We start from the raw sequence: 20433 nt of genomic DNA on the forward strand, positions 1-20433 counted from the left end.
TTTTCAGAATTTTTCCATATATTTATTTTCTTATTATTTTTTTTTTATAATATAATTTTTTTGCTTGCCATTTTTTATTCAAAATCTTTTTTTATCTTTTTATTATTTTTTTCAATCTTTTTTTCTCTTTTCTTTTCTTTTTTTTGTTTTTTTATCTTTTTTTCTTTTCTTTTACGTATTTTTTTTTGCATTATATTTTTTTTATTTTTTCCTTTTTTGTTATTTGAATATATTTTTTTTAATTAATCATTTTTCTTCATTTTATATTTTTTTTCTGCTTTATTATTAATAATTCTTTTAACAACTACTTTTTTATGTTTCAAATTCTGAAGACAAATACTGTATAATAAATATTAATAATTATTAATTATATATTATAGATATAGATTAATAATTATTAATTAACAAATAATAGTATAAAAGTCATAGTGAAACAATAATTTAAAATTAAATCGGAGTTTATAACAAATTATTATGTATTTTATCAGGAAAATATAGTTAATAAGATTAACAATCGATTATCTACAACTATCCTCGTTCTTTTCAAGTTAAAACTGGATCTACAATTTTATTTCTCAAAAATGAATTCTAAATTTTTATCGTTATCTATATAGGCAAATTTTTTGTATTGTTTTCTTATAAAGAACTTTTCTTAATGTTTACTTAAGATAAAAATTATTATAACAAAGGAATTCTTTTGCTCTGTTTAAAAAAAAAATTGATTATCTTTTAATTAAACAGAATTTTATAAAATTGAAAGTTATTCAAAAAACACATTTATCGAAATAAATACAATATTGAAAAAAAATTAACACAAATAAATAAATAATTCTTATAAATTAAAATTAATCTAAATCATTCATTGATTTTTTTATCTATATTAACAATTTAATATTATTAATTAATTAATAATAATAATAATAATAATAGTAAATAATAAATCTAATAACAGAAACGAAATAAAAAGAAATTTATTTTTTATAAGTTTTAAAAATGATTAATTAAAATTTATTTTCTATTTACTTTCAGAAGCATTGTAAACAAAATTAATTCATTGATAACGAAAATGAAAAAAAAGAAATTAACTATCCAAAAAATAAGTGGGAAAATTACAATTCAGATTGAATGGAATTCCCCAGAATGATTAATGACAGAAAAGGATGAGTGTCATTCTAACCTCAATATTATTGACTTCTGACAAAAGCAACAGATTTCGTCAATACACAACAATAGTCCAAAAGAAAATTTTCAATAAGAAAATTAATTTTAAATTTACATAAAAAATCATACTTTTTATTAAATAATGACAATCCGGTGATAAAAAATTTATGTTATTAAATTGTCAAATTAAAATCATTAATTTGATAAAGAGAAAAATGAGAATTAAAAAAAGACAAGTCTAATGTCAATTTATAGAATTAAATAATAAAATTGTTAAAGAATAAAAAGATTGTTATGGAGAAATATAAGAGGAATTAATAGATTTATTATGAAAAAAGGTAAAATTGTGGTATGCTTTTTTAGTGTGACACCCACCTTGCCAAGGGACCACTCCTCTTCGCACGTTGACCCAGAATTTTCTCCACCACTGTCACATTTCCGCTTCGGGCTGCATCCAGCAGCTCCTGATCTTTGCCCATCGCCCATTTACACACAATACACAACACGAATTTCACCTGTACAACTTGATTTTTTTCAAATTTACTACGAATTACTCCAATTTCATTGATCGTGCGGCGCCATCTTGATCTCTACTGCGCCACCATCTGCCGGTAATTTTACACACTATATATCATACTCCAAATACCAGTGAAGTAATCAATAATCACGGCGCCCACTATTTTATAACTAAATACTTAAATAATTCAAAAATTTTAATAAAAATTATTGCTTATTATTATTATTATTATTTTTTTATTATTAAAATTTAAATATATTTAATATTTTTATTGTTAAATTTTATATAGAAAATTTATTAAATTAAAAATTTTTTTTATATAAAATTTGTGTTTATTTTTAAAAATATTTTGTATATATTATTTTTTATTTTTATAATATTAATTTGCTAAACTTTTGTTATTATAAATTGTAATTTTTATTAACAAATTTTTTACTACTCTTTAAATTTTATTTATTAATTTATTTAAAAAATAAAGGTAGTGAAAATAAATTTAAAATATTTTATTAATTTTATTTATTTATTTAAACAAATTTTAATAAATTTATTTTATTAACAAATTTTTTACTACTCTTTAAATTTTATTTATTAATTTATTTAAAAAATAAAGGTAGTGAAAATAAATTTAAAATATTTTATTAATTTTATTTATTTATTTAAACAAATTTTAATAAATTTATTTTATTAACAAATTTTTTACTACTCTTTAAATTTTATTTATTAATTTATTTAAAAAATAAAGTAGTGAAAATATATTTAAAATATTTTATTAATTTTATTTATTTATTTAAACAAATTTTAATAAATTTATTTAAAAAAATTGAATCTTCTTATTAAATGTAAATAATATAATTATGTATTTATAATTAATTTCTAATTTTATTAAATAAATTATTAACAAAACTTAATAACTATTAAATAATTTTTTTTTTTTTTTATTAAATTATAATCTTTAAATATTTTTATTTCATTTCTTTTCGCGCATTAAACGTATTGTCACATGATTGTCGTTCATCTTTTTATGCAAAAAATAAATATGCGAAAATATAATAATAATTTAAAACTTTTTATCACTATAAGTATTTTCTTTTAAATAAAAACTATTTTTATTGTTTTAAAATAAATATTTATTATCAAATTTAAAAAAAAAATTGAATAAATTTATTATTTTACATTTTTTATTTTTTATTTTATTTTCAGCTAAGGCACCTTTTAAATGTAGTGACATCCCTGAAAGAGTTGCGCGTACGGTCGATTATACAACTTCTGTGTATAAACACATATAGATATACCAGCAAGGTGTACACTCATACTATAATAAAAACTTGGAAATTGTGATTCACGTGGATAATAAAATCAAAAATGACTATAAATATCGTTGAAATAGCCGCAAGTACATATTTTATTTAATTTCGCTAAAAATATGACCAACGTGAGAAATTTAAAACTGACGATAAAAAAAAAAAAAAAATTTTCCTTCAATATTACTAAAAAAATAAATAAAAAATTTTATAATAGAAAAATGAAATTAAAAAATTTTTTATTTTAATTACAATATTTTGATTTTTTATATTTTATGATAATTGTATATTTATATTTTATCATTCTCCTTTATATTTGGATTCTAATTTAATCAAATTTTTAATTTAAATAGGTATTAAAAAAAATTTATTTACAATATAATTAATAAACGGGCTTACTAAAATTATTTTATTATAATTTAAACATTAATGTATTTATTTAAATTTTTATAAAATATATTTTTTTACAAAATTAAAATTTTTTATTTGATTTGGTTTCATAATAAAAACTATAACATTCGAACAAATGGATTTTTTAATAATATTTTCTTCAACATTTCAAAATCACATACTGATTTCCTCTTCAGAGAGTCTAACAATACAAAAAAAGTATAAAATTAAAATTTTTAAATTAAATTATTAGCAAATTTAATACTTAATTTAAAAAAAATTTACCATTCCTAAATTTAGTTTATAAAATACAATAAATAAATTTATTATTTTAAGCTAAAAAATAATTTTATTTTTATGTTATTTAATTTTTATTCGTATGGTATTTATATGTAAGTTTTTATCTATATATAATAACTGCCGATGAATTATTATTTTATTTAAAATTGTATGTTTTATATTTTACATAGAATTAAAATTTTATTTTATTGTTGAATCGAAAACTATTGAAAAAAGAAATCAAGCATTGACAAAATAAAACTTAAATAGATGGGCGTACTCCGTTTATCGTTTCTAAATACAGAAGATGGAGTTGCAGGCGCTGGCTTAAAATATTGGCGCTTTATTTAAATTAAATATTAGAAATTTAATTCGAAATAATTAATTTAAAAACTTAAGTTACGTAATAAATGTTGAATAATAATATCAATAAACAAATTTTTTAATAATAACAACAAAATAAATAAATTTAACATATAAAATATGAAAAACAATGGAACGCATAATGGGGCCGTCCATAAAATATGTGACCACTTTTTGGGGGGAGGGGGTCATGTTCATAACTATACGATTTGTAACGCGAGGGGGGTGGGGGTTCCGACAAAGTAACGTTACAAGTAAAGTGTACACAGAAAAAGACTGAGTTCATTTTTGTTGCAGTTCATTCTGAATTCGGTATCATAATAAACAACAACTAACTTCAAGTTACTCAAAATGAACCGGACTCGGATCAAATGTCAGGTTATGTTAGTTTCTGTTGAAATTCAAGATTTTAAGATTATTATGTTGGCAACAACTGCAACTTATGTAGGCAGCGCCACACTGGCGCAATATTCAAATTGAAATAGTAGAAATATTTTTTACTTTAATTTAACAATAAATTTGAATAATTATAGTTAATGTATAATATAAATTATTATTATATATTATATTTATAATATTTATTTACAAACTATTATATGTATTATATTTTAAAATAGTATAATATATATATAATAATAGATAATATATAATAATTGTAAAATATACAAGAATTACAATTAAAAGAATGGAATGGGATAAATTTATTAAAATAAGTTTAAATAAAAATTTATATATATATATTACATTAATTATATTAATATTTATTTAATATTAATAATATTAATCTTATATGAGAGATAATAATATTTTACAATTATATAATTATATAATATATTATATGTATTATAATACATCATATAATTATAAATATATATTATTAATATATGTTATAACAATCATTACATTATTATAATGAATAACTCTTTATTTTTGGTTATAGTTTCAAGTTTAAATTTGGCGCCATTATCTTTGGTTTTTAGACAGTGGCGCCGTTAAATTTCATGTTTTGTGTTGCATGGTTGGTATTTATTTCTGTCAATTCAGAAGTTTCTAACCTAAAAATAATTTATTTTGGTTTTCTATAAATTCAATGAATCGGATTTAAGAAACAAAGTTTTTTCAAGTGTAATCTGTTTGTTCATTGAAAACAATGATTTTGATTAATGGTTTTATGATAAAGTGCTTCTTAATTGACTATAATTGTCATTTTAACTTGAACTCAAAATGAATCGGATCTAGCTCATTTTGATGCTTTTTGCCTGAAGTTTAAAATTAGTTTTTCGAGTTTCATTTTTGTTGCAGTTCAAAATGAGTCCACCGACTCATTTTGAACTCAGTTTTTTTCTGTGTACTCTATGTCAAAAAAATTATTAAATACATAAGTACTTATGTTTCAGATTTTTAAAATGTTTACCATATTATTAGAAGATTTGAAAAATCTATATTTAACAATTTATTTTTTATAAAGTTAAAAGACAATATTTTTACTTAGGTTTTAATTAAATTGTTCTTACGTAGAAAGAATAAACACAATTTTATTTTAGGTTTTAGTTGAAGGTAACGTTACTTTATTATAGTGAATTAAAATTTTTTGGAGGTTAGTTATTTATAAAATATATATATAAATCAAGTTAAAAGTAATAAATACATATTTCTAAGAATTCATAATCACGAGAAAGGACAAGAAAATTCAAATTTTTTGAGGTTAGGTTTAGCAAAAGCTTCAAATAAAAAAAGAAAGACTACTTATATATATATATATATATACTACTTGGTGGTGTAAACGGTTTCTTTATACAAAACTGAAAAAAAAATCTATGAAATACGATTCTTTATACCCTAATAGCTTGGCATTTTTTTTCCTCCAATTTCGTTTATTATGAAACATCGCAGGTAAATAAGCAGAAGGCAGTAAACACACAGAGGATAAAAAAAGGACGCGTTCTCCCTTAATACATATACTATATATATATATATATATATATGTATATATATATGTATCGAAGCTGTGTTGCAAATTATAGGAAAATAATGAAAGACAGCTTAAAGCACAAGGGGATGAGAGTCCGCCGCCCCGAAGTTAGGTTTTCGAGTTTGGCGAAGGGATGTAGAGAGCGAGTGAGAGAGAAAGAGAGAGCAGTCAGTAGGCCCCCCCGCAGGTTCTATCAATGTTGTCCACTCATGTGGAAACTTCGGCTGCCGAATCACCCCATGCAAAAGCGGCGGGCATTCGTGCCTCCCGCCTTTCTCACCATAACGCGGCTATCCCCAACCGCCCGCAACACTAACACACACACACATACATCTACATACTAATACAATACATGTATAACAACTCTAGAATCTTCTCTCTAACCAGCTAGAGCAAGATTCACATTTACCTAATTGTGTCCCCATATTTATTTAGTGCAGAACCTATTTAGATTACACGCTCACTACATGCGTAACTGCACATCCCCATTGCAGTATCTATATGTATACACACACTATATATGGGCTATCTGCACGATCTGCTTGAGTTCTGGTTCATTCCATTTGTACCCCTGAGAATAACAATTTGTACAGAAACAGAGTATATTGTAATATAACTCTTACAATAAAATGTATATCGTTTGTGAAAGAAATTTTTCTTTTATAAAATTAAAAGATGAATTAAACTCCTGCTTTCTTAAATGAAGTTAACCTCAAATTTTAATTACAAGAATCATCTATTGTTGAATTTGATCTTTTATTAAATAAAATATTTTTTCTAATTAACACTTTTTCTCTAATTTACGATAGTCAATATTTCAATTAAAGATATACATTTTTCAATGTATATATAGGAGTGAAATCACATGGTGGCGTAAAGCGTCAAATTTTGTAACTAAACCATGAGTGTGAAAAGGACAAATCTATATCTTTATTTCTTTCATATTAATTTTCTAGTTACAAAATTTGAAGCTTTTGCACCTCCATGTGATTTCACTCTAAGTTTATCAAGGTGGTTCCACAATATAGGTGCAAAAGCTAAGTGCGCAAGTCCAAGTGTCAATCTCATGAGTGTGAAAGAGATAGGTAGTCTATTTATCTCTCTTGCACTCATGAGATTTGGCTTTTGCATATCTATTCTGAAACCGCCTTCACACGTTTATGATTATACACCCAATTGCATAAACGATGCACTTCCGGTTTGACGACATTATGAAAAGTCGTGTCACTTTTATAATAATTTTATTAGTTTATAGCGTAAAGACCAAAACAGAATATACAAACGAAACAGGAATCGCAAACGAAAGAATCAATTAGAGAAGGATAAACAATATATCTATCTTTTTCTAACTCATTCTTCCGGTTGCGTTTATGCGATTACGATTATGTTTCTATTCTGCATTGGCTTTTCAGGCCTTAACGAATGATAAATATAATGTGCCACGAACTAATTAAAATTATTATAGAAGTGTAACGACTTTTCAAAATGACAGCAAACCGTAAAGAACAGAATATTTATAGATATAAGACAGAGCTATGTTTGTTTCCTTTTCTATCACATGTTTGGATCATTCGCCGAACTGTCTTTACGAAGCAATTGTGCATTGGCCCTAAATTTTCCTTCCTATAAGATAATTTTGACTACTCAACCCTGTCGACTGACCTTTTCTTTACATCGTCCCTTGTCCACACTTATATCCCAGATAACAATAATGCGCGCATTTAAGATCGCACTTAGTGATTCTCCTATGATGCATGCAAAAGCAGTATGCTGATGCGACACATGTGCTTACAGTCGCATTCATGCTAGCAAGAAGTTCTCTTTATGCCTTCACGTATGCGATCTCCTACAATGCATTTGAAATGCGCCTTCAATGAACTCACACAGTATGCGAATTACAATAAAAATTATTTAATTTAAATAGCTTAAAACATGCGTAATATTATGTTAAGATGAAAATTCTCTCTTGAAAACATAATTAATGAAAGTTAATAAGAAAGTAATCTCTAAATCTGAATTAGTGAAATACTACTAACAAATAGTAAAATTTGACTAATATTAGGGCGGAAGACTTTTCCTCTTTTTATTAGTTAAATATAACTAATTTTTAGTAAATATTCACTAATTTTTTAGTATTATTTCACTAATTACTAGTCATCTCACTGACTAAATGAATTAGTCAAACTGTTTCATTGACTGTTATTAATAAGGCGGAATGACTAATTCTTTAGTCAAATTCTACTAACAATTAAGTAAAATTTCACTAAATGTTAGTTAAATTGTTACTAAATCATTTAGTCTTTTCATTAGTAAAAAACTACTAATTTATGATTTAGAGAATAAATTAAAGTTAATAATAAAGTTTGTTGATCAGATTTATATGAAATGGACTTTTAAAAATATAAGAATTTTTTAACAAACTTATGAATTTATATATATTTTTATTAAAATTCCTGTGACGAAAGTCCGTGAAAAATTTTGTATTCTTTGAATATAGATAAAATTCCAGTAGCAATCGTTTTGAGTGGTATCAGAAATCAATTTCGGCCTATGTCGATTTCATCAATTAAGTAATTGATGCCTCTCCTTTCCAATTAGATATTTTTAATTCATCGAATAGATTAAAATTCCCGCGTCTGATTCACGTTCCCGAATGTAGGTGGCGCGTAATGCACTTGAGTCAGCTGACAGCCGGAAAATGTATTAATATCATATTTTTATATAAATCGTGCGTATTTATAATTTAATGTGTTTATATCTTTGTGTTTTGATCTATAGAGGTAAGTTCGATTAATCAACATATTTATTGATAAGATTAGTGATCCAATCGTGGCCTCGATATCAGTGGTGCGGTCATGTGCATGTATAATTTTAGGTTATTTTTTGAGTTTGGCTTAGAAGAAGAAAAATATAAATATGTCTCTTCACTTTAATAAAAAACTAGAGTAGTAAAAAATGTTACCAGGAATATAATATTTATTGTATTATATAACAAGCATTAAATGATCAATTGATGTTTCTAACCTCAAATGTACTAGCACAAGGATCGCATTTAACTCGCTTGAATGCGCGATTTCATGTAAGAGACGCATAGGATCGTCCATGGATGACGCATCAGCATGCAACTATGAGATCACTGAGTGCGAATTAATTAGCACTTATGCGACTCCTTATGTTTGCACTATTCAAGCATTTTGTTATCTGGGTATATATATATATATATATATATATATGTCCATACATATAACAAATGTTGACCGACACACTGACAGTGAACGACATCTGCTATTAAAAAGCATAATAATAATAATAACTATAAAAATAATAATATTGAATTAAATATCACTAGTAAATTAATTAATCTACAATATTTAGAAACTGATACAGTTGACACAGAATTTTATGTTTATATATATTTTTCTCAATATTTTCCATTCTAGAAAACCAATCTCGAAAAATTTGCTTTATTGATTACAAATTTTATAAATATGAAGAAATTGTTAAATAATTATATTTTAAAAGCAACTTTTTTTTGTACATTTCATATCATACATTTTTAAATTAATATTATAAACTTTTATCAAAGTGTTTTTTAATTTTAAACTTATACGTGTACTATAAATTTTAACCCAAATCTTTTATTTGAAATTTATTTTATTATAACTAAATCTTTAATAAATTTGGATAAAATGTCATTTAATGTTGAAAGTATGCCCTGGGTATCGGTCACCGTACCCGTTACTTTACATGTTGGCTTTGCAACTAATAGTTTTTCATTTAATGGTGTTGTAATTAATTTCCATAGTGAATTAAAGAAATTTTAAAGGCGATCAAGTATTTACCTATTTTTTAAAAATAAAATTTAAAACAAATTTATTTAAAAATTATATACATTTTTCCATTACCATATATCATATTGAATAATAATTAAATTAAATAGTTTTAAACATAATAATAATTGTTAAATGGTCATTTTAGCCAAAATACAGTATATTAAAAATTTTATGGGAAAAATTTAATTAATGTAGAGGTTACATTATTATTTTTTTAAAGAAAAATTATCATACAAAATATTTTTTTTTAAATTTTTTATGACTTACACACTGACAAAAAAATTTATTTCATTCAAATAATCGTTTACTTGACTTTTGTCAAATAAATATTTACTTCAACCAAATAATTTTTGTTTTAATAAACTGAAATCAATAAATTTCTGTATTTGAAACAAATACCATCTCAAATAATAATTATTTGATACAAATAAATATTTATTTGATAATAGTCAAGTTAACCGATTATTTGAATCAAATAAATTTTTTTTCAGTGCAGTTAAATACTATGTAAATAAACTGAAAAATTTTAGAAATAAATTTTTTTTATATGAATAAATTTAAAAAATATAGTTTTACCTGAATTAATACATTACCTATATAAGAACCTCATCTTCATTGTCGTTAAGAAATTATAAACAATTGATGTAGTTCATCAGTTGGATAATCCTTTCGTATACACAATTTTTGAGCACTGAAATTATTTTAAAATAAAAAATATAAAAATCTTTTATTATAAAAAATTTATTTATTATAAATAAATAAAATAAATAAAATAAATAAATATTTGTGACGTGCTTTAAAAAAGGGACCTAAGATGCAAAAAATTATAGGTTATGTTTTGAAATTTTTAAGTGAAAATAACACAAAGTAGATTCATTACATCCAAAGTATTCAATAAAAATTTATTTTTAATTTATGTAAATAAAAAGAAAATTTAATCAAAGCAAAATTATCGTAAATATAACCTATAATTCGTTTGTTTCTATAAGGTCCCTTATTCATCAAAGCGCATCATATTTATGTTTATTTTTTTTCTTTTGATTAAATCATAAATTAATCATGTTTATACGCAAGGTAAAACGAAAGAATAACATTTTGTAAAATGAAATAACATTTATTGAATTGAGACAGTGACACCTAACAGTTGCTCTATATCAGCTACTTATTTACTTACAATCTTAGAGGTAATCACAGCAACAATATTATCTCATTATTCACAACACTTACATACAGATTACTGCCGCATTTTGTATTTATATATATATTTTTTTTAGTCTCGTGTTAATAATTCATTTATAATCGTACACGGTATTGTATTGTATTGGTATTTATTTTTTTTTCCATATTAATCGCTATTACAGTATGAGAAATAAGTCGGTGCTCATTTTCAACGTAGAAAGAAATCTCAGTGTAAAGTATATTATATATCAATAATTTTTTATTTACTTAAATTTTTTTTTTTTCAAAACAAAAATCTATGTATTTTCTGTATAAATGACTATTTTTTTATGATATATAAATAATAGAATGTTAGAAAAAAAAAATTTAATGATCTCTTCATTGATTATACGAATTTGAAGTCAGATATAAAAAAAATTCAAAATGTCGGATCCAATATTGGCGAAGAACTTTTTAGAAAATTGTTTAATTTTTCTAAATTTGGTATCTGGGAATTTTTGTTGTCGCTATAGTTATGAATTTGAAATTAGTTTTCAAAAATCCAAAATCTGTTTTATAAAAATTAAAAAAAAGTTTTAAATTTATTTTCAATTTTTGATAACTAACTTTAAAATCCATAATTAAGGACTCAAAAAATTTCTATGTAAGAATCAAATTCTTTTATCTTCCATATATAGAAACATTGGAAGTTTTTATTAAAATTGAAAAATAATATTTAAAAATTTTGCAAAAATTATAAAAAAAAAATAATTAAATAAACTATACAATTTTTTTTGCAACAAAAAAAAAACTAAATCTTTAAGACTTATTTTTTTTTAAAAAACATCGAAATAAATATATAAATGGTTGTAGATGATTTAGTAGCATAATGGAGCGTGAAAAAATCGCTAAAGAGGGTATCCGAAGAAACTCTTATACGTGCATCGATTATGTGTCTGCCAAGCGCATAAAATCGAATCCTTTTACTTTCTTTGACGAGAGAGAATATATATATATATATAAGGGGGAAAAAAATAAAATAAAACCCAAAAAAAAAGAAAAAAAAATGAGAAAAAGAGGTCCAATAGGAAAATTGTCAATTGCATTTGAAGAGAGAGGGACAGAGAGAGAAAGAGAGAGAGAGAGAGAGAGAGAGATGAATACACGCTAGGATAATTTACGTAATGAATGTCGCACAAAAGCCCTTTCTAATTATCGCGGTTAACGAGACGTTAACGCGTCGACTGTATGGAAAGGGGAGGGGGGAAAGGGGTGGTTTGAAATTAAGTACATGTCTTCATCTGAAATTCTCGGTGAGCTGGTGCTCAAGGAGCCGAAGGCAAAGATGCGACACTCTCAAGATCTTCGCCAAATAGTTTCTCAACATGAACTTCTCGCATTTCCCTTTCAACCGCACTAAAATTATTCCCGTCAAAGAAATTATATATAAATGTATATATATTCTAACACTTTACTTGGGCGACAAATATCATGTTAAAAAATTACGTATTATTAATTTAATTTCAAATTTTGTCTTATGTTGACATTTATTATATGCGTTAAATTATTACTGAAACTATTTATTTTTTATTACTATATTATTATTTAGTAATAATAATAATAGAGTAATTTTTATTAATTATTATTTTACATTGTAAAATTAAAATTTTCTTTACTTTTATTTGTTAATTTTTTTGACTAATTGTAATGTAATTTTCTTTTGTTGGTGATTAAGTAGAAAAATCGCTAAATTATAAATTTTCTTGTGCAATATTGAATTTATTTGATGATAGATCGATAGCTCGATACTAAAACAACAATATTTCGATATATATCGATTGTCCTGTATCGATAAATCGATACATCGATTTCTATTTAAATTGTATCGATAGTTAGATATTATCGAATCGATAGTTTAATACTAAGGTAACAATATGTCGATAGATCGACAGAATATCGATAAGTCGATATTGAAAGTATCGATGAATCGATAGTAAATTATCAAAAAGTTGATATTTTAAGTATATCGATACTGCGATAATAATGTTCCCATAACAATTTATCGATGTATCAACATTATAGTATCGATAAGTCGATATTTATCGATATTTGTAATGTCGATATATCGATAAATTGTTATGGAAATATTATTATCACAGTATCAATAGTTAAATAATAAAATAACAATATATCGATATATTATTGTCAGTCTTATATCGATAAGTCGATACTTGAACGACTGATTGATAGTAAAATATCGATATTTGAAGTATCGAAACATCGACAATAAAGTAATATTGATATGAACTAATCGATAATTGGATTTTTAAATAATATATCAATATATCGATATTGCAGTATCGAGAAGTCGATATTTAAAGTATCGATAGATCGATAGTAAATTTTTGATAACTCGATATTTATAAAAACGATACATCGATAGTAAATTATCAATATATCGATATCTGAAGTATCGATATATCGATAATATAGTATCGATATGGACTAATCGATAATTCGATTGAAATGTAACAAAATAACGACATTACAGTATCGATAAGTCGAAAATTAAAGTATCGATAGATCGATATTAACAAATTGATAAATAAATAGGAGCGATAATAATATATCGATATAAAAAGTATCAAAAATAAAAAAGATCGATTAATCGATATTGAAGTATCGATAGATCGATATTAAAGTATCCATAATGATTCAATATATCGATGAAAAATTTTCGATATATCGACGTGAAATTTATCGATATATCGTTATGATAAATATATCGTTAAATGAATAGAAATTTTTTTTTTTTTTTGAAATAAATTAAACAAAAATAGAAAAATAAAACGTAAAATATAATAGACGCATTTTTTTCTTTTTATTATATTTATACACTGAGAATTTCTTTCGACATTTTTTTAAAAGAGCGCGGTGCGCATTTTTTCAACACAACAATATCGGTTTTTTTTTTTTGTATATAATTATATATTCTATATCGGCTGTGACAAAAGGACGAATTTTATAGTCGTCACCTACATTTATTACAGTGATTGCGTACGGCTATATATAACCATTGGCATTAATGTGTGATAAAGCTTTCTCTATGATGCATCTGTGTGTGTCGGTATAATTGCATATGACATGAAAGTGATTGGATTATGGCTCTGTCAATCTATTAATAATTGCTGCGGGTAAACTTTGGAATATTTTATGTATGCAGATCTCGGAATTTTCTTGATTCAACAAAACGATAAAATATATATATACATGCGTAAATATCAAAAAAAAATTCAAATAACTCAAATTATACAATAACACTTATTTTTATATAAAAAATAACTTATTATCTAATTTCAACAAAATTTTAAAAAATATACATTTTAAAAATGAATAAATTATTTTCGAGAATAATTATGTTTTATAAATGCAAAAAATTTATTCATGTCACAATTTTTATTGCATATATAGAATTTGAAAAAATTCGTTTTTGAAATTAAAATTTTTTATCTTTAAATTATTTTTTTTTTCTAAAAATCTAAACCGTTTTGTAATTTTATTTTAGTTTATCAAAATATATTTTATTTGAAACTATATAATATACAAATTATTGAAATTATAAAAAAACAACATTTTTTTTTTTTGTACATATTTGAAAAAAAATCTGTTAACAATGCGCGGACTAGCGTCATTTTTTTCACGTGCGTTTTTAAATATATTTTTAAAAAATCGACCCTAGTCCGATTTCAAATTTTTATGCTGCTGTTAAAATTAAAATTCTGTCAATTTCAATAATAATTCCGAGATCTGTTAACGACGACGACGACGGCTCAATAAGCAAACCTGTGCTATGTAGTGTTTAATAATTCTGTTATAAGCGAAGAAACGATGCGTATAAATGTAGGCTCGGATCGTTTATTCGTGATGATATATAAATTGATTGGTACCGTTTGCTTCTCGAGTGACTAATTCGTTTTGTCATGTAGGAAAAACATTGAATACACATTAAATTTATGTATATAATCTACATATACATAGTCCTTATTTTACGATATCTTAAAATTTTTCATCAAAAATTTATCGATTCGAAATTAATATAAATATATTATATTATAATTATAATAATAATAATATTATTATAATAAATTGGTAATAAATTTCAAATCAATAATTCGATATATATATTTTTAATAAAAAAAAGATTCTTATAGAGAAAAATTGGTAGAATTTTAAAAATTCGTAAATTAAGGACTATATTTTTAATGCAAACGTATGTCCAAATATTAATCCGCTTTTTTTTTATTTACAATTAGCAAATGCTTCTAATTTACACTATCAACTAACAAGAGTAACAATTGTACTATTTTACAATATTTTTTACACAAAAGATTTCTGAGAAAGCGTCAACGACTTTTCTCCTATATACTCATTCATAATATATATATATATATATATATATATTTTATATATATTCGAAAAGAAAAATTCGAAAGTGACGCTTTATTACTTTTTTTTTTCTTCTTTTTCGAAATAATTACCTTCTTTTGACTCTTTGATTGCGCTTACGCAATTAATGAATATACAAGTTATGTAAGGGCAGCATTGGTCTAGTTTCATTTCTTTTTTTTTTAAGTCCATAATAAATATACCTAGTAATATCGATTTGAAAATATCGATATTGTGCGATATATATCAAAATCGATTTGTATATATTGACTTGTAGTTCCGATCGAATGAATATTGAAAATTTGGACATTGTAATATTTATAAATGTGCGAAAAAAAATTAATTATGTTGTAATTCCAATATTGTATGAACGGACCTTAATTGTACCCGCAGAAAAATTTTTCTTTGAAACAAAGAAATATATTTCTTTGGATTTCGATTAGAGATTTTTATTGTGAACGTACCTTAATTACAGAAAAATATTTCTTTAAATATTTCTTTGATTTAAAGAAACATTTTTTAAAGAATATGCAATATCAAATATTTTATTTTAAAACCCACCAAAATTGTTACAATGTCCAAATATTCCATTCTCATCGAATCGAAGAAGTCACGAAATTTTTAAGTTTACCATTTCAATACAGATAATAAAATATAAATTAAAAAAAAAAATCAATCCTCCCGAGAAGTGAAAAAAAATTCAAACAATTCTTTTCTTTTTATCGTTAAAGTATAACACCAGTTTTACATGTTTGTTTAGTATTTCTATAAAGATAACATAACCTCAAAAAAAATATAGTTTTTGTTTAGAAATAGTAAAAAGAAAATTATTTCCCATGACGATCCAAATATTTGTAAAAATATTTTCAACTTGTAAATTGCGCGATAGAAAGAAAAATATTTTGATAATTTTTTTATTTTTTTTTTGTATTATTTTGGTTCACGAGGGAATTGCATGGGTCGCCATATCTTGTGGAGAAGCGCGATGGCCGACGAGGAGAAAATCACCCTCGACATTGCTTGCTATCAACCCCCTTGCATTCGCAAATGTCCCTCCCCATTCCGAAAACGCGCGCTTGAGGCTCATCCTTCGAGAGAGAGATAGAGAGAGAGAGTCTTTCCCGACAGGAAGCCTCGCGAGAATATTCTTGACGGAGAATTCTTGGGTATCTACGAATCACCCTCAATTACCATATAGCGCTCTCCCTCCCCCTCTCTCTGTCTCTCTATCTCTCTCCCATCAGATTCACTGGGAGGAATCGATCTTTTCGTCTCTTGACTGTGACTTGTGCTTTTCCTCAATTCATCGACTATGCATAATGGAAAAGGATGGAATCGCGAGGGTCGCTATTATTCCACAAAGAATAATTTACGATGGGTTCAAAAAAAAAAAAAAAAAAATGAAATAAAAAACACTACAATTTATGTAAATCCGAAAAAATTGATACTTTTTTTAATTTCGAATTATTCATTATTAGTTGTTTTTTCTTTTTGGTTTAATAATATATATATTTTTTTTTTTGAATAAAAATTTTAATAAGGAGAATTTTTTTTAAATGATTTATAAAATAAATAAAGTCTTGTGGATAAGTAATAGAGGTTATGTCACTCCGAACGCTTCATAATTGGTTGATAATATTTCCAGGAATATTAGTTGGCCAATCAGAAAATTTTATCATATTGTCAACCCAACCTTGCTTATTCTGTACTATTTACTTTAATTAAGCCCTAAGTACAATAGTTACAAGAACTTTAAACTATTGTACATTGCACAATAGTTTCGCAAAAGTGAAATGAGTTAGAAAAAGATAGAGATATATTCGTATCCTTTTCTATCTCATGCAGCACGTTCGATTGGTTTCCATTGTCCCCACTCGCCATTTGTCATAATTCTCAATTTTAACTACCGCACCCTGCTCTAGTAAAAATTTAGTAACTTTTTTGTTAAAATTAAAAATTACTATATAAAGTTACTAAATTTTTACTAGAGCAGAGTGCGGTAGTTGACGATAATTATATGACAAATGGCGAGTGGGGACAATGGAAACCAACCGTTTGCGAAACTATTGTGCGTTGGCCTTTACTGTGACAGTGCAAATTCGAGGTTATGTTATGCTTAGTAAAAGTCCATTGTGGCAAAATGTTACCGTTTTTAATTACTATTAATTGATAATAATTACTAATATTATTATTAAAAGTACTAAAATTGCATATTTAATCATCTGATTTAATTTTGAAAGAAAATTTTTGATATTTATGATACGCACCTACAGTTAAAACAATAATTCGATTTGAAACATATAAATAATCTGAATTCTGTCAAGAAATTCCAAAAACATAACCTAGAAGTAAAATTCTAAATCTCTGTAATATGTTATTTCCGTAATAATTCTACTTTTGTAGTACACGCAAAGCTGAGTTCACAATAGGCACCTTATGACAAGAACTGCACAATATAACATTATTATAAATTAATTTCTAAAACTATATCCATAATAGTCTCTTTTTATGACTTTATGTTAAACATAACATAAGAAAATAATAAATTTTTATTGTATTTTTATTTCAACATAAGAACTAAAAAAAAGACGTATCCTAATGAATTTTATTGTATACGTTATTTTATAACATAACAGGTTGGTTTTTATTGTCACCCCCTCGTCATTTGTCATAATTCTCGTCAACTACTGCACCCTGCTGTAGTGAAAATTTAGTAACTTTATTGTTAAAATTAAAAGTTACTAAATTTTCACTATAGAGCAAGGTGCGGTAGTTAATGCGAGAATTATGACAAATGGCGAGTGGGGATGATGGAAACCGAAAAGCCTATTGTGAACACAGCCTAATATATTTGGTTTCGCGAACGCAACATAACCTAAAATTCGTAATGTGTTAGTACTTTCAGTTCAAAATACTGCAAAAAAATTATTTAACTGGCATTCAAAGTGCTAAAAGTACAGAAATTTTTTTTTATTTTTCTTCCGATTAAAATTATTTTCAATACCACAAGGTTCACATCATCATAATACGAAATATAATATTTAATTCGAACTAAAACATATTATTACTAAAGTGCGGCAACCTAGATTTAGTCAAATCAATTATTGTAATTTTTAGATTTAGGAGTATTTTTTTACGAAATGGCATGTCCCGTTATGTTTCCAAATAAATAATTTTTTTTATCCCCTATCAAAATCGCTCTTTAAATTCCGTTAATTTTGTCTATACGGGATAATTATAACGTTAAAAAAAGATAATTAATAAATAAAATAATAATAAATAAAAATAGTTATTTTTCAATAGTTTGAATCGTCAAGGGAACATTTTTCGAGAGAGGATAATCAGAGACCCCTGGCTAAACACTCATCGAACTAAAAAAAATTGTAGTTAGAAAGTCTCTCACTGTCTCGCCAGGGTTAGAAACAGAAAAAAAACCAATAAATTCCTATATGAAAAGTATAAAATGAAATGTTTATGTTTATGAAAAGTATAAAACGGATTTTTTTCTGTGTATATCAAGATTTACCCTGCTTGATCCGGGTTGTCATCGTCTATACAAGGATTTCTAGTTTTGGTCTTTTATATAAGTATATCACAATTGGGCAACGACTCAATGTGCAAAAAAAGTTGCCCAAAAATCAATGACATTTTTTTTTTTTTCTCATAACAGGGAACTATTACTAGATCAATAAATGAAAAATTCTTTATATATTCGTATATATATGTGTGTGTGTATAGAAAAAAATGAAGGAATGTAAAGTCAATTCTTTGGGTTGTCCCGGAAAAAATGAAATAAATATAGCGAAGGCTAGTTTCGGTTCTTTTCGTTGCGGTTTTCTTTTCATTTTTTTTTTTTTTTTTTTTGATGATATTCACTCACTGGCGTCAGAATTGTGCACCGGTGTTGTTGCAGGGGTGTTGCTTGTAGTTTGATGATGTTGCGCAACTTGTGTTGGTATCCCGAGTGAGGCGAGTAGCGGTCGCGATACAGCTGATGATGCCGGAGGTGGCGGTGGCGGGCTCTCCTGGCCAACGAGCAAACTCGCCGGCGGGAACCCGAAGAGCTGGGATCACTGAAGCCTCGGCCAATAATTACCCGTGAGGTCTGGTGTCTGAGAGGGAATCTGCACTGGCACTGAGACACCTGCTGATATCACACCTGTAACATAAGAATGTTGGAATTTTCATTTTTTTTCTGCTCTCCTTCTTTGGGTAAGTGACAGTATTTCCAATGGTAATTAAATATATTCTTCATTTTTATTTCTATTTTTGCCTCTAAATATAACCCTATAGGTACAAGGAAATATTGACTGAAGGATTACCATATTATTTGAAAAAACTATAAGGATAGGTTGGGAACAGAAAACTATAGCGAGAATTAGATGTGGAAATATAGAAAGAACCAATAAATATTGGGCAAATGAAAGTGTATGGATTTGTAGAATATGTGAAAAAGGCTGGTGATTCTTTTAATCATTTGTTCAAAGAATGTTTAGGTACTAATAATTTAACTACGGATGTAAATATTGACAAGGTTAATTTATATATGATTGGATGTAATGATAAATATGATAAAAAAAATAGTAAAAGGTGTATATAATATAGATAAAATACTTAAAAGTATACGGAGAAAACAGGGTAATAAAAACAAAGTAAAAAATGATAGGGAGTTTGGTATAATTCTTTGACAGCATGGGAAAAATACTCGAATTCTATGCAAAAAGGAAATTTTGTATATTTTCCTTATTCATGTCAAATGTTGTAATATATGCATTAAGATATAACGTATTATTATAGAATTATTTCTCTTTTATTTTTTCCCTGGTGTAATTATTTTCATTTATATGTGTTTTTAAATTCTTATTCCCACATATGATATGATTAAACGGTTATTTTTAAACATCAAGGTTCGTGTAATGTCATACAATATTTATTTATTTTTTTACTTTAAATTAATCAAAATTATAATTTTTAATGTACCTAATTGTAATATTTACTTAATAACATTCATTA

At 25.2% G+C, this 20433-nt stretch overlaps 2 protein-coding genes across 5 annotated transcripts in view; both read right to left on the minus strand.

Moving 5' to 3' along the window:
* The window catches only part of LOC127286671 (ankyrin repeat and sterile alpha motif domain-containing protein 1B-like), an 81184-nt gene extending 79419 nt beyond the window's left edge, over positions 1–1765 (minus strand). For both annotated transcript variants that reach the window (XM_051313177.1, XM_051313178.1), the window contains exon 1: positions 1537–1765. In XM_051313177.1, coding sequence (XP_051169134.1) covers positions 1537–1640 — 104 coding nt within the window. In that variant the 5' untranslated portion in view covers positions 1641–1765. The remainder of the gene's footprint in view (positions 1–1536) is intronic.
* A 9144-nt stretch (positions 1766–10909) lies between these two features.
* Positions 10910–20433, minus strand: part of LOC127286689 (paired box protein Pax-6-like) — a 58281-nt gene continuing 48757 nt past the window's right edge. For all 3 annotated transcript variants that reach the window (XM_051313212.1, XM_051313211.1, XM_051313213.1), the window contains one exon: positions 10910–19579. In XM_051313212.1, coding sequence (XP_051169169.1) covers positions 19491–19579 — 89 coding nt within the window. In that variant the 3' untranslated portion in view covers positions 10910–19490. The remainder of the gene's footprint in view (positions 19580–20433) is intronic.

This window comes from Leptopilina boulardi, unplaced genomic scaffold, assembly GCF_019393585.1.
Source record: "Leptopilina boulardi isolate dan_hultmark-lab unplaced genomic scaffold, ZJU_Lbou_2.1 LbouV2_362, whole genome shotgun sequence".
NCBI classification, from domain to species: domain Eukaryota; kingdom Metazoa; phylum Arthropoda; class Insecta; order Hymenoptera; family Figitidae; genus Leptopilina; species Leptopilina boulardi.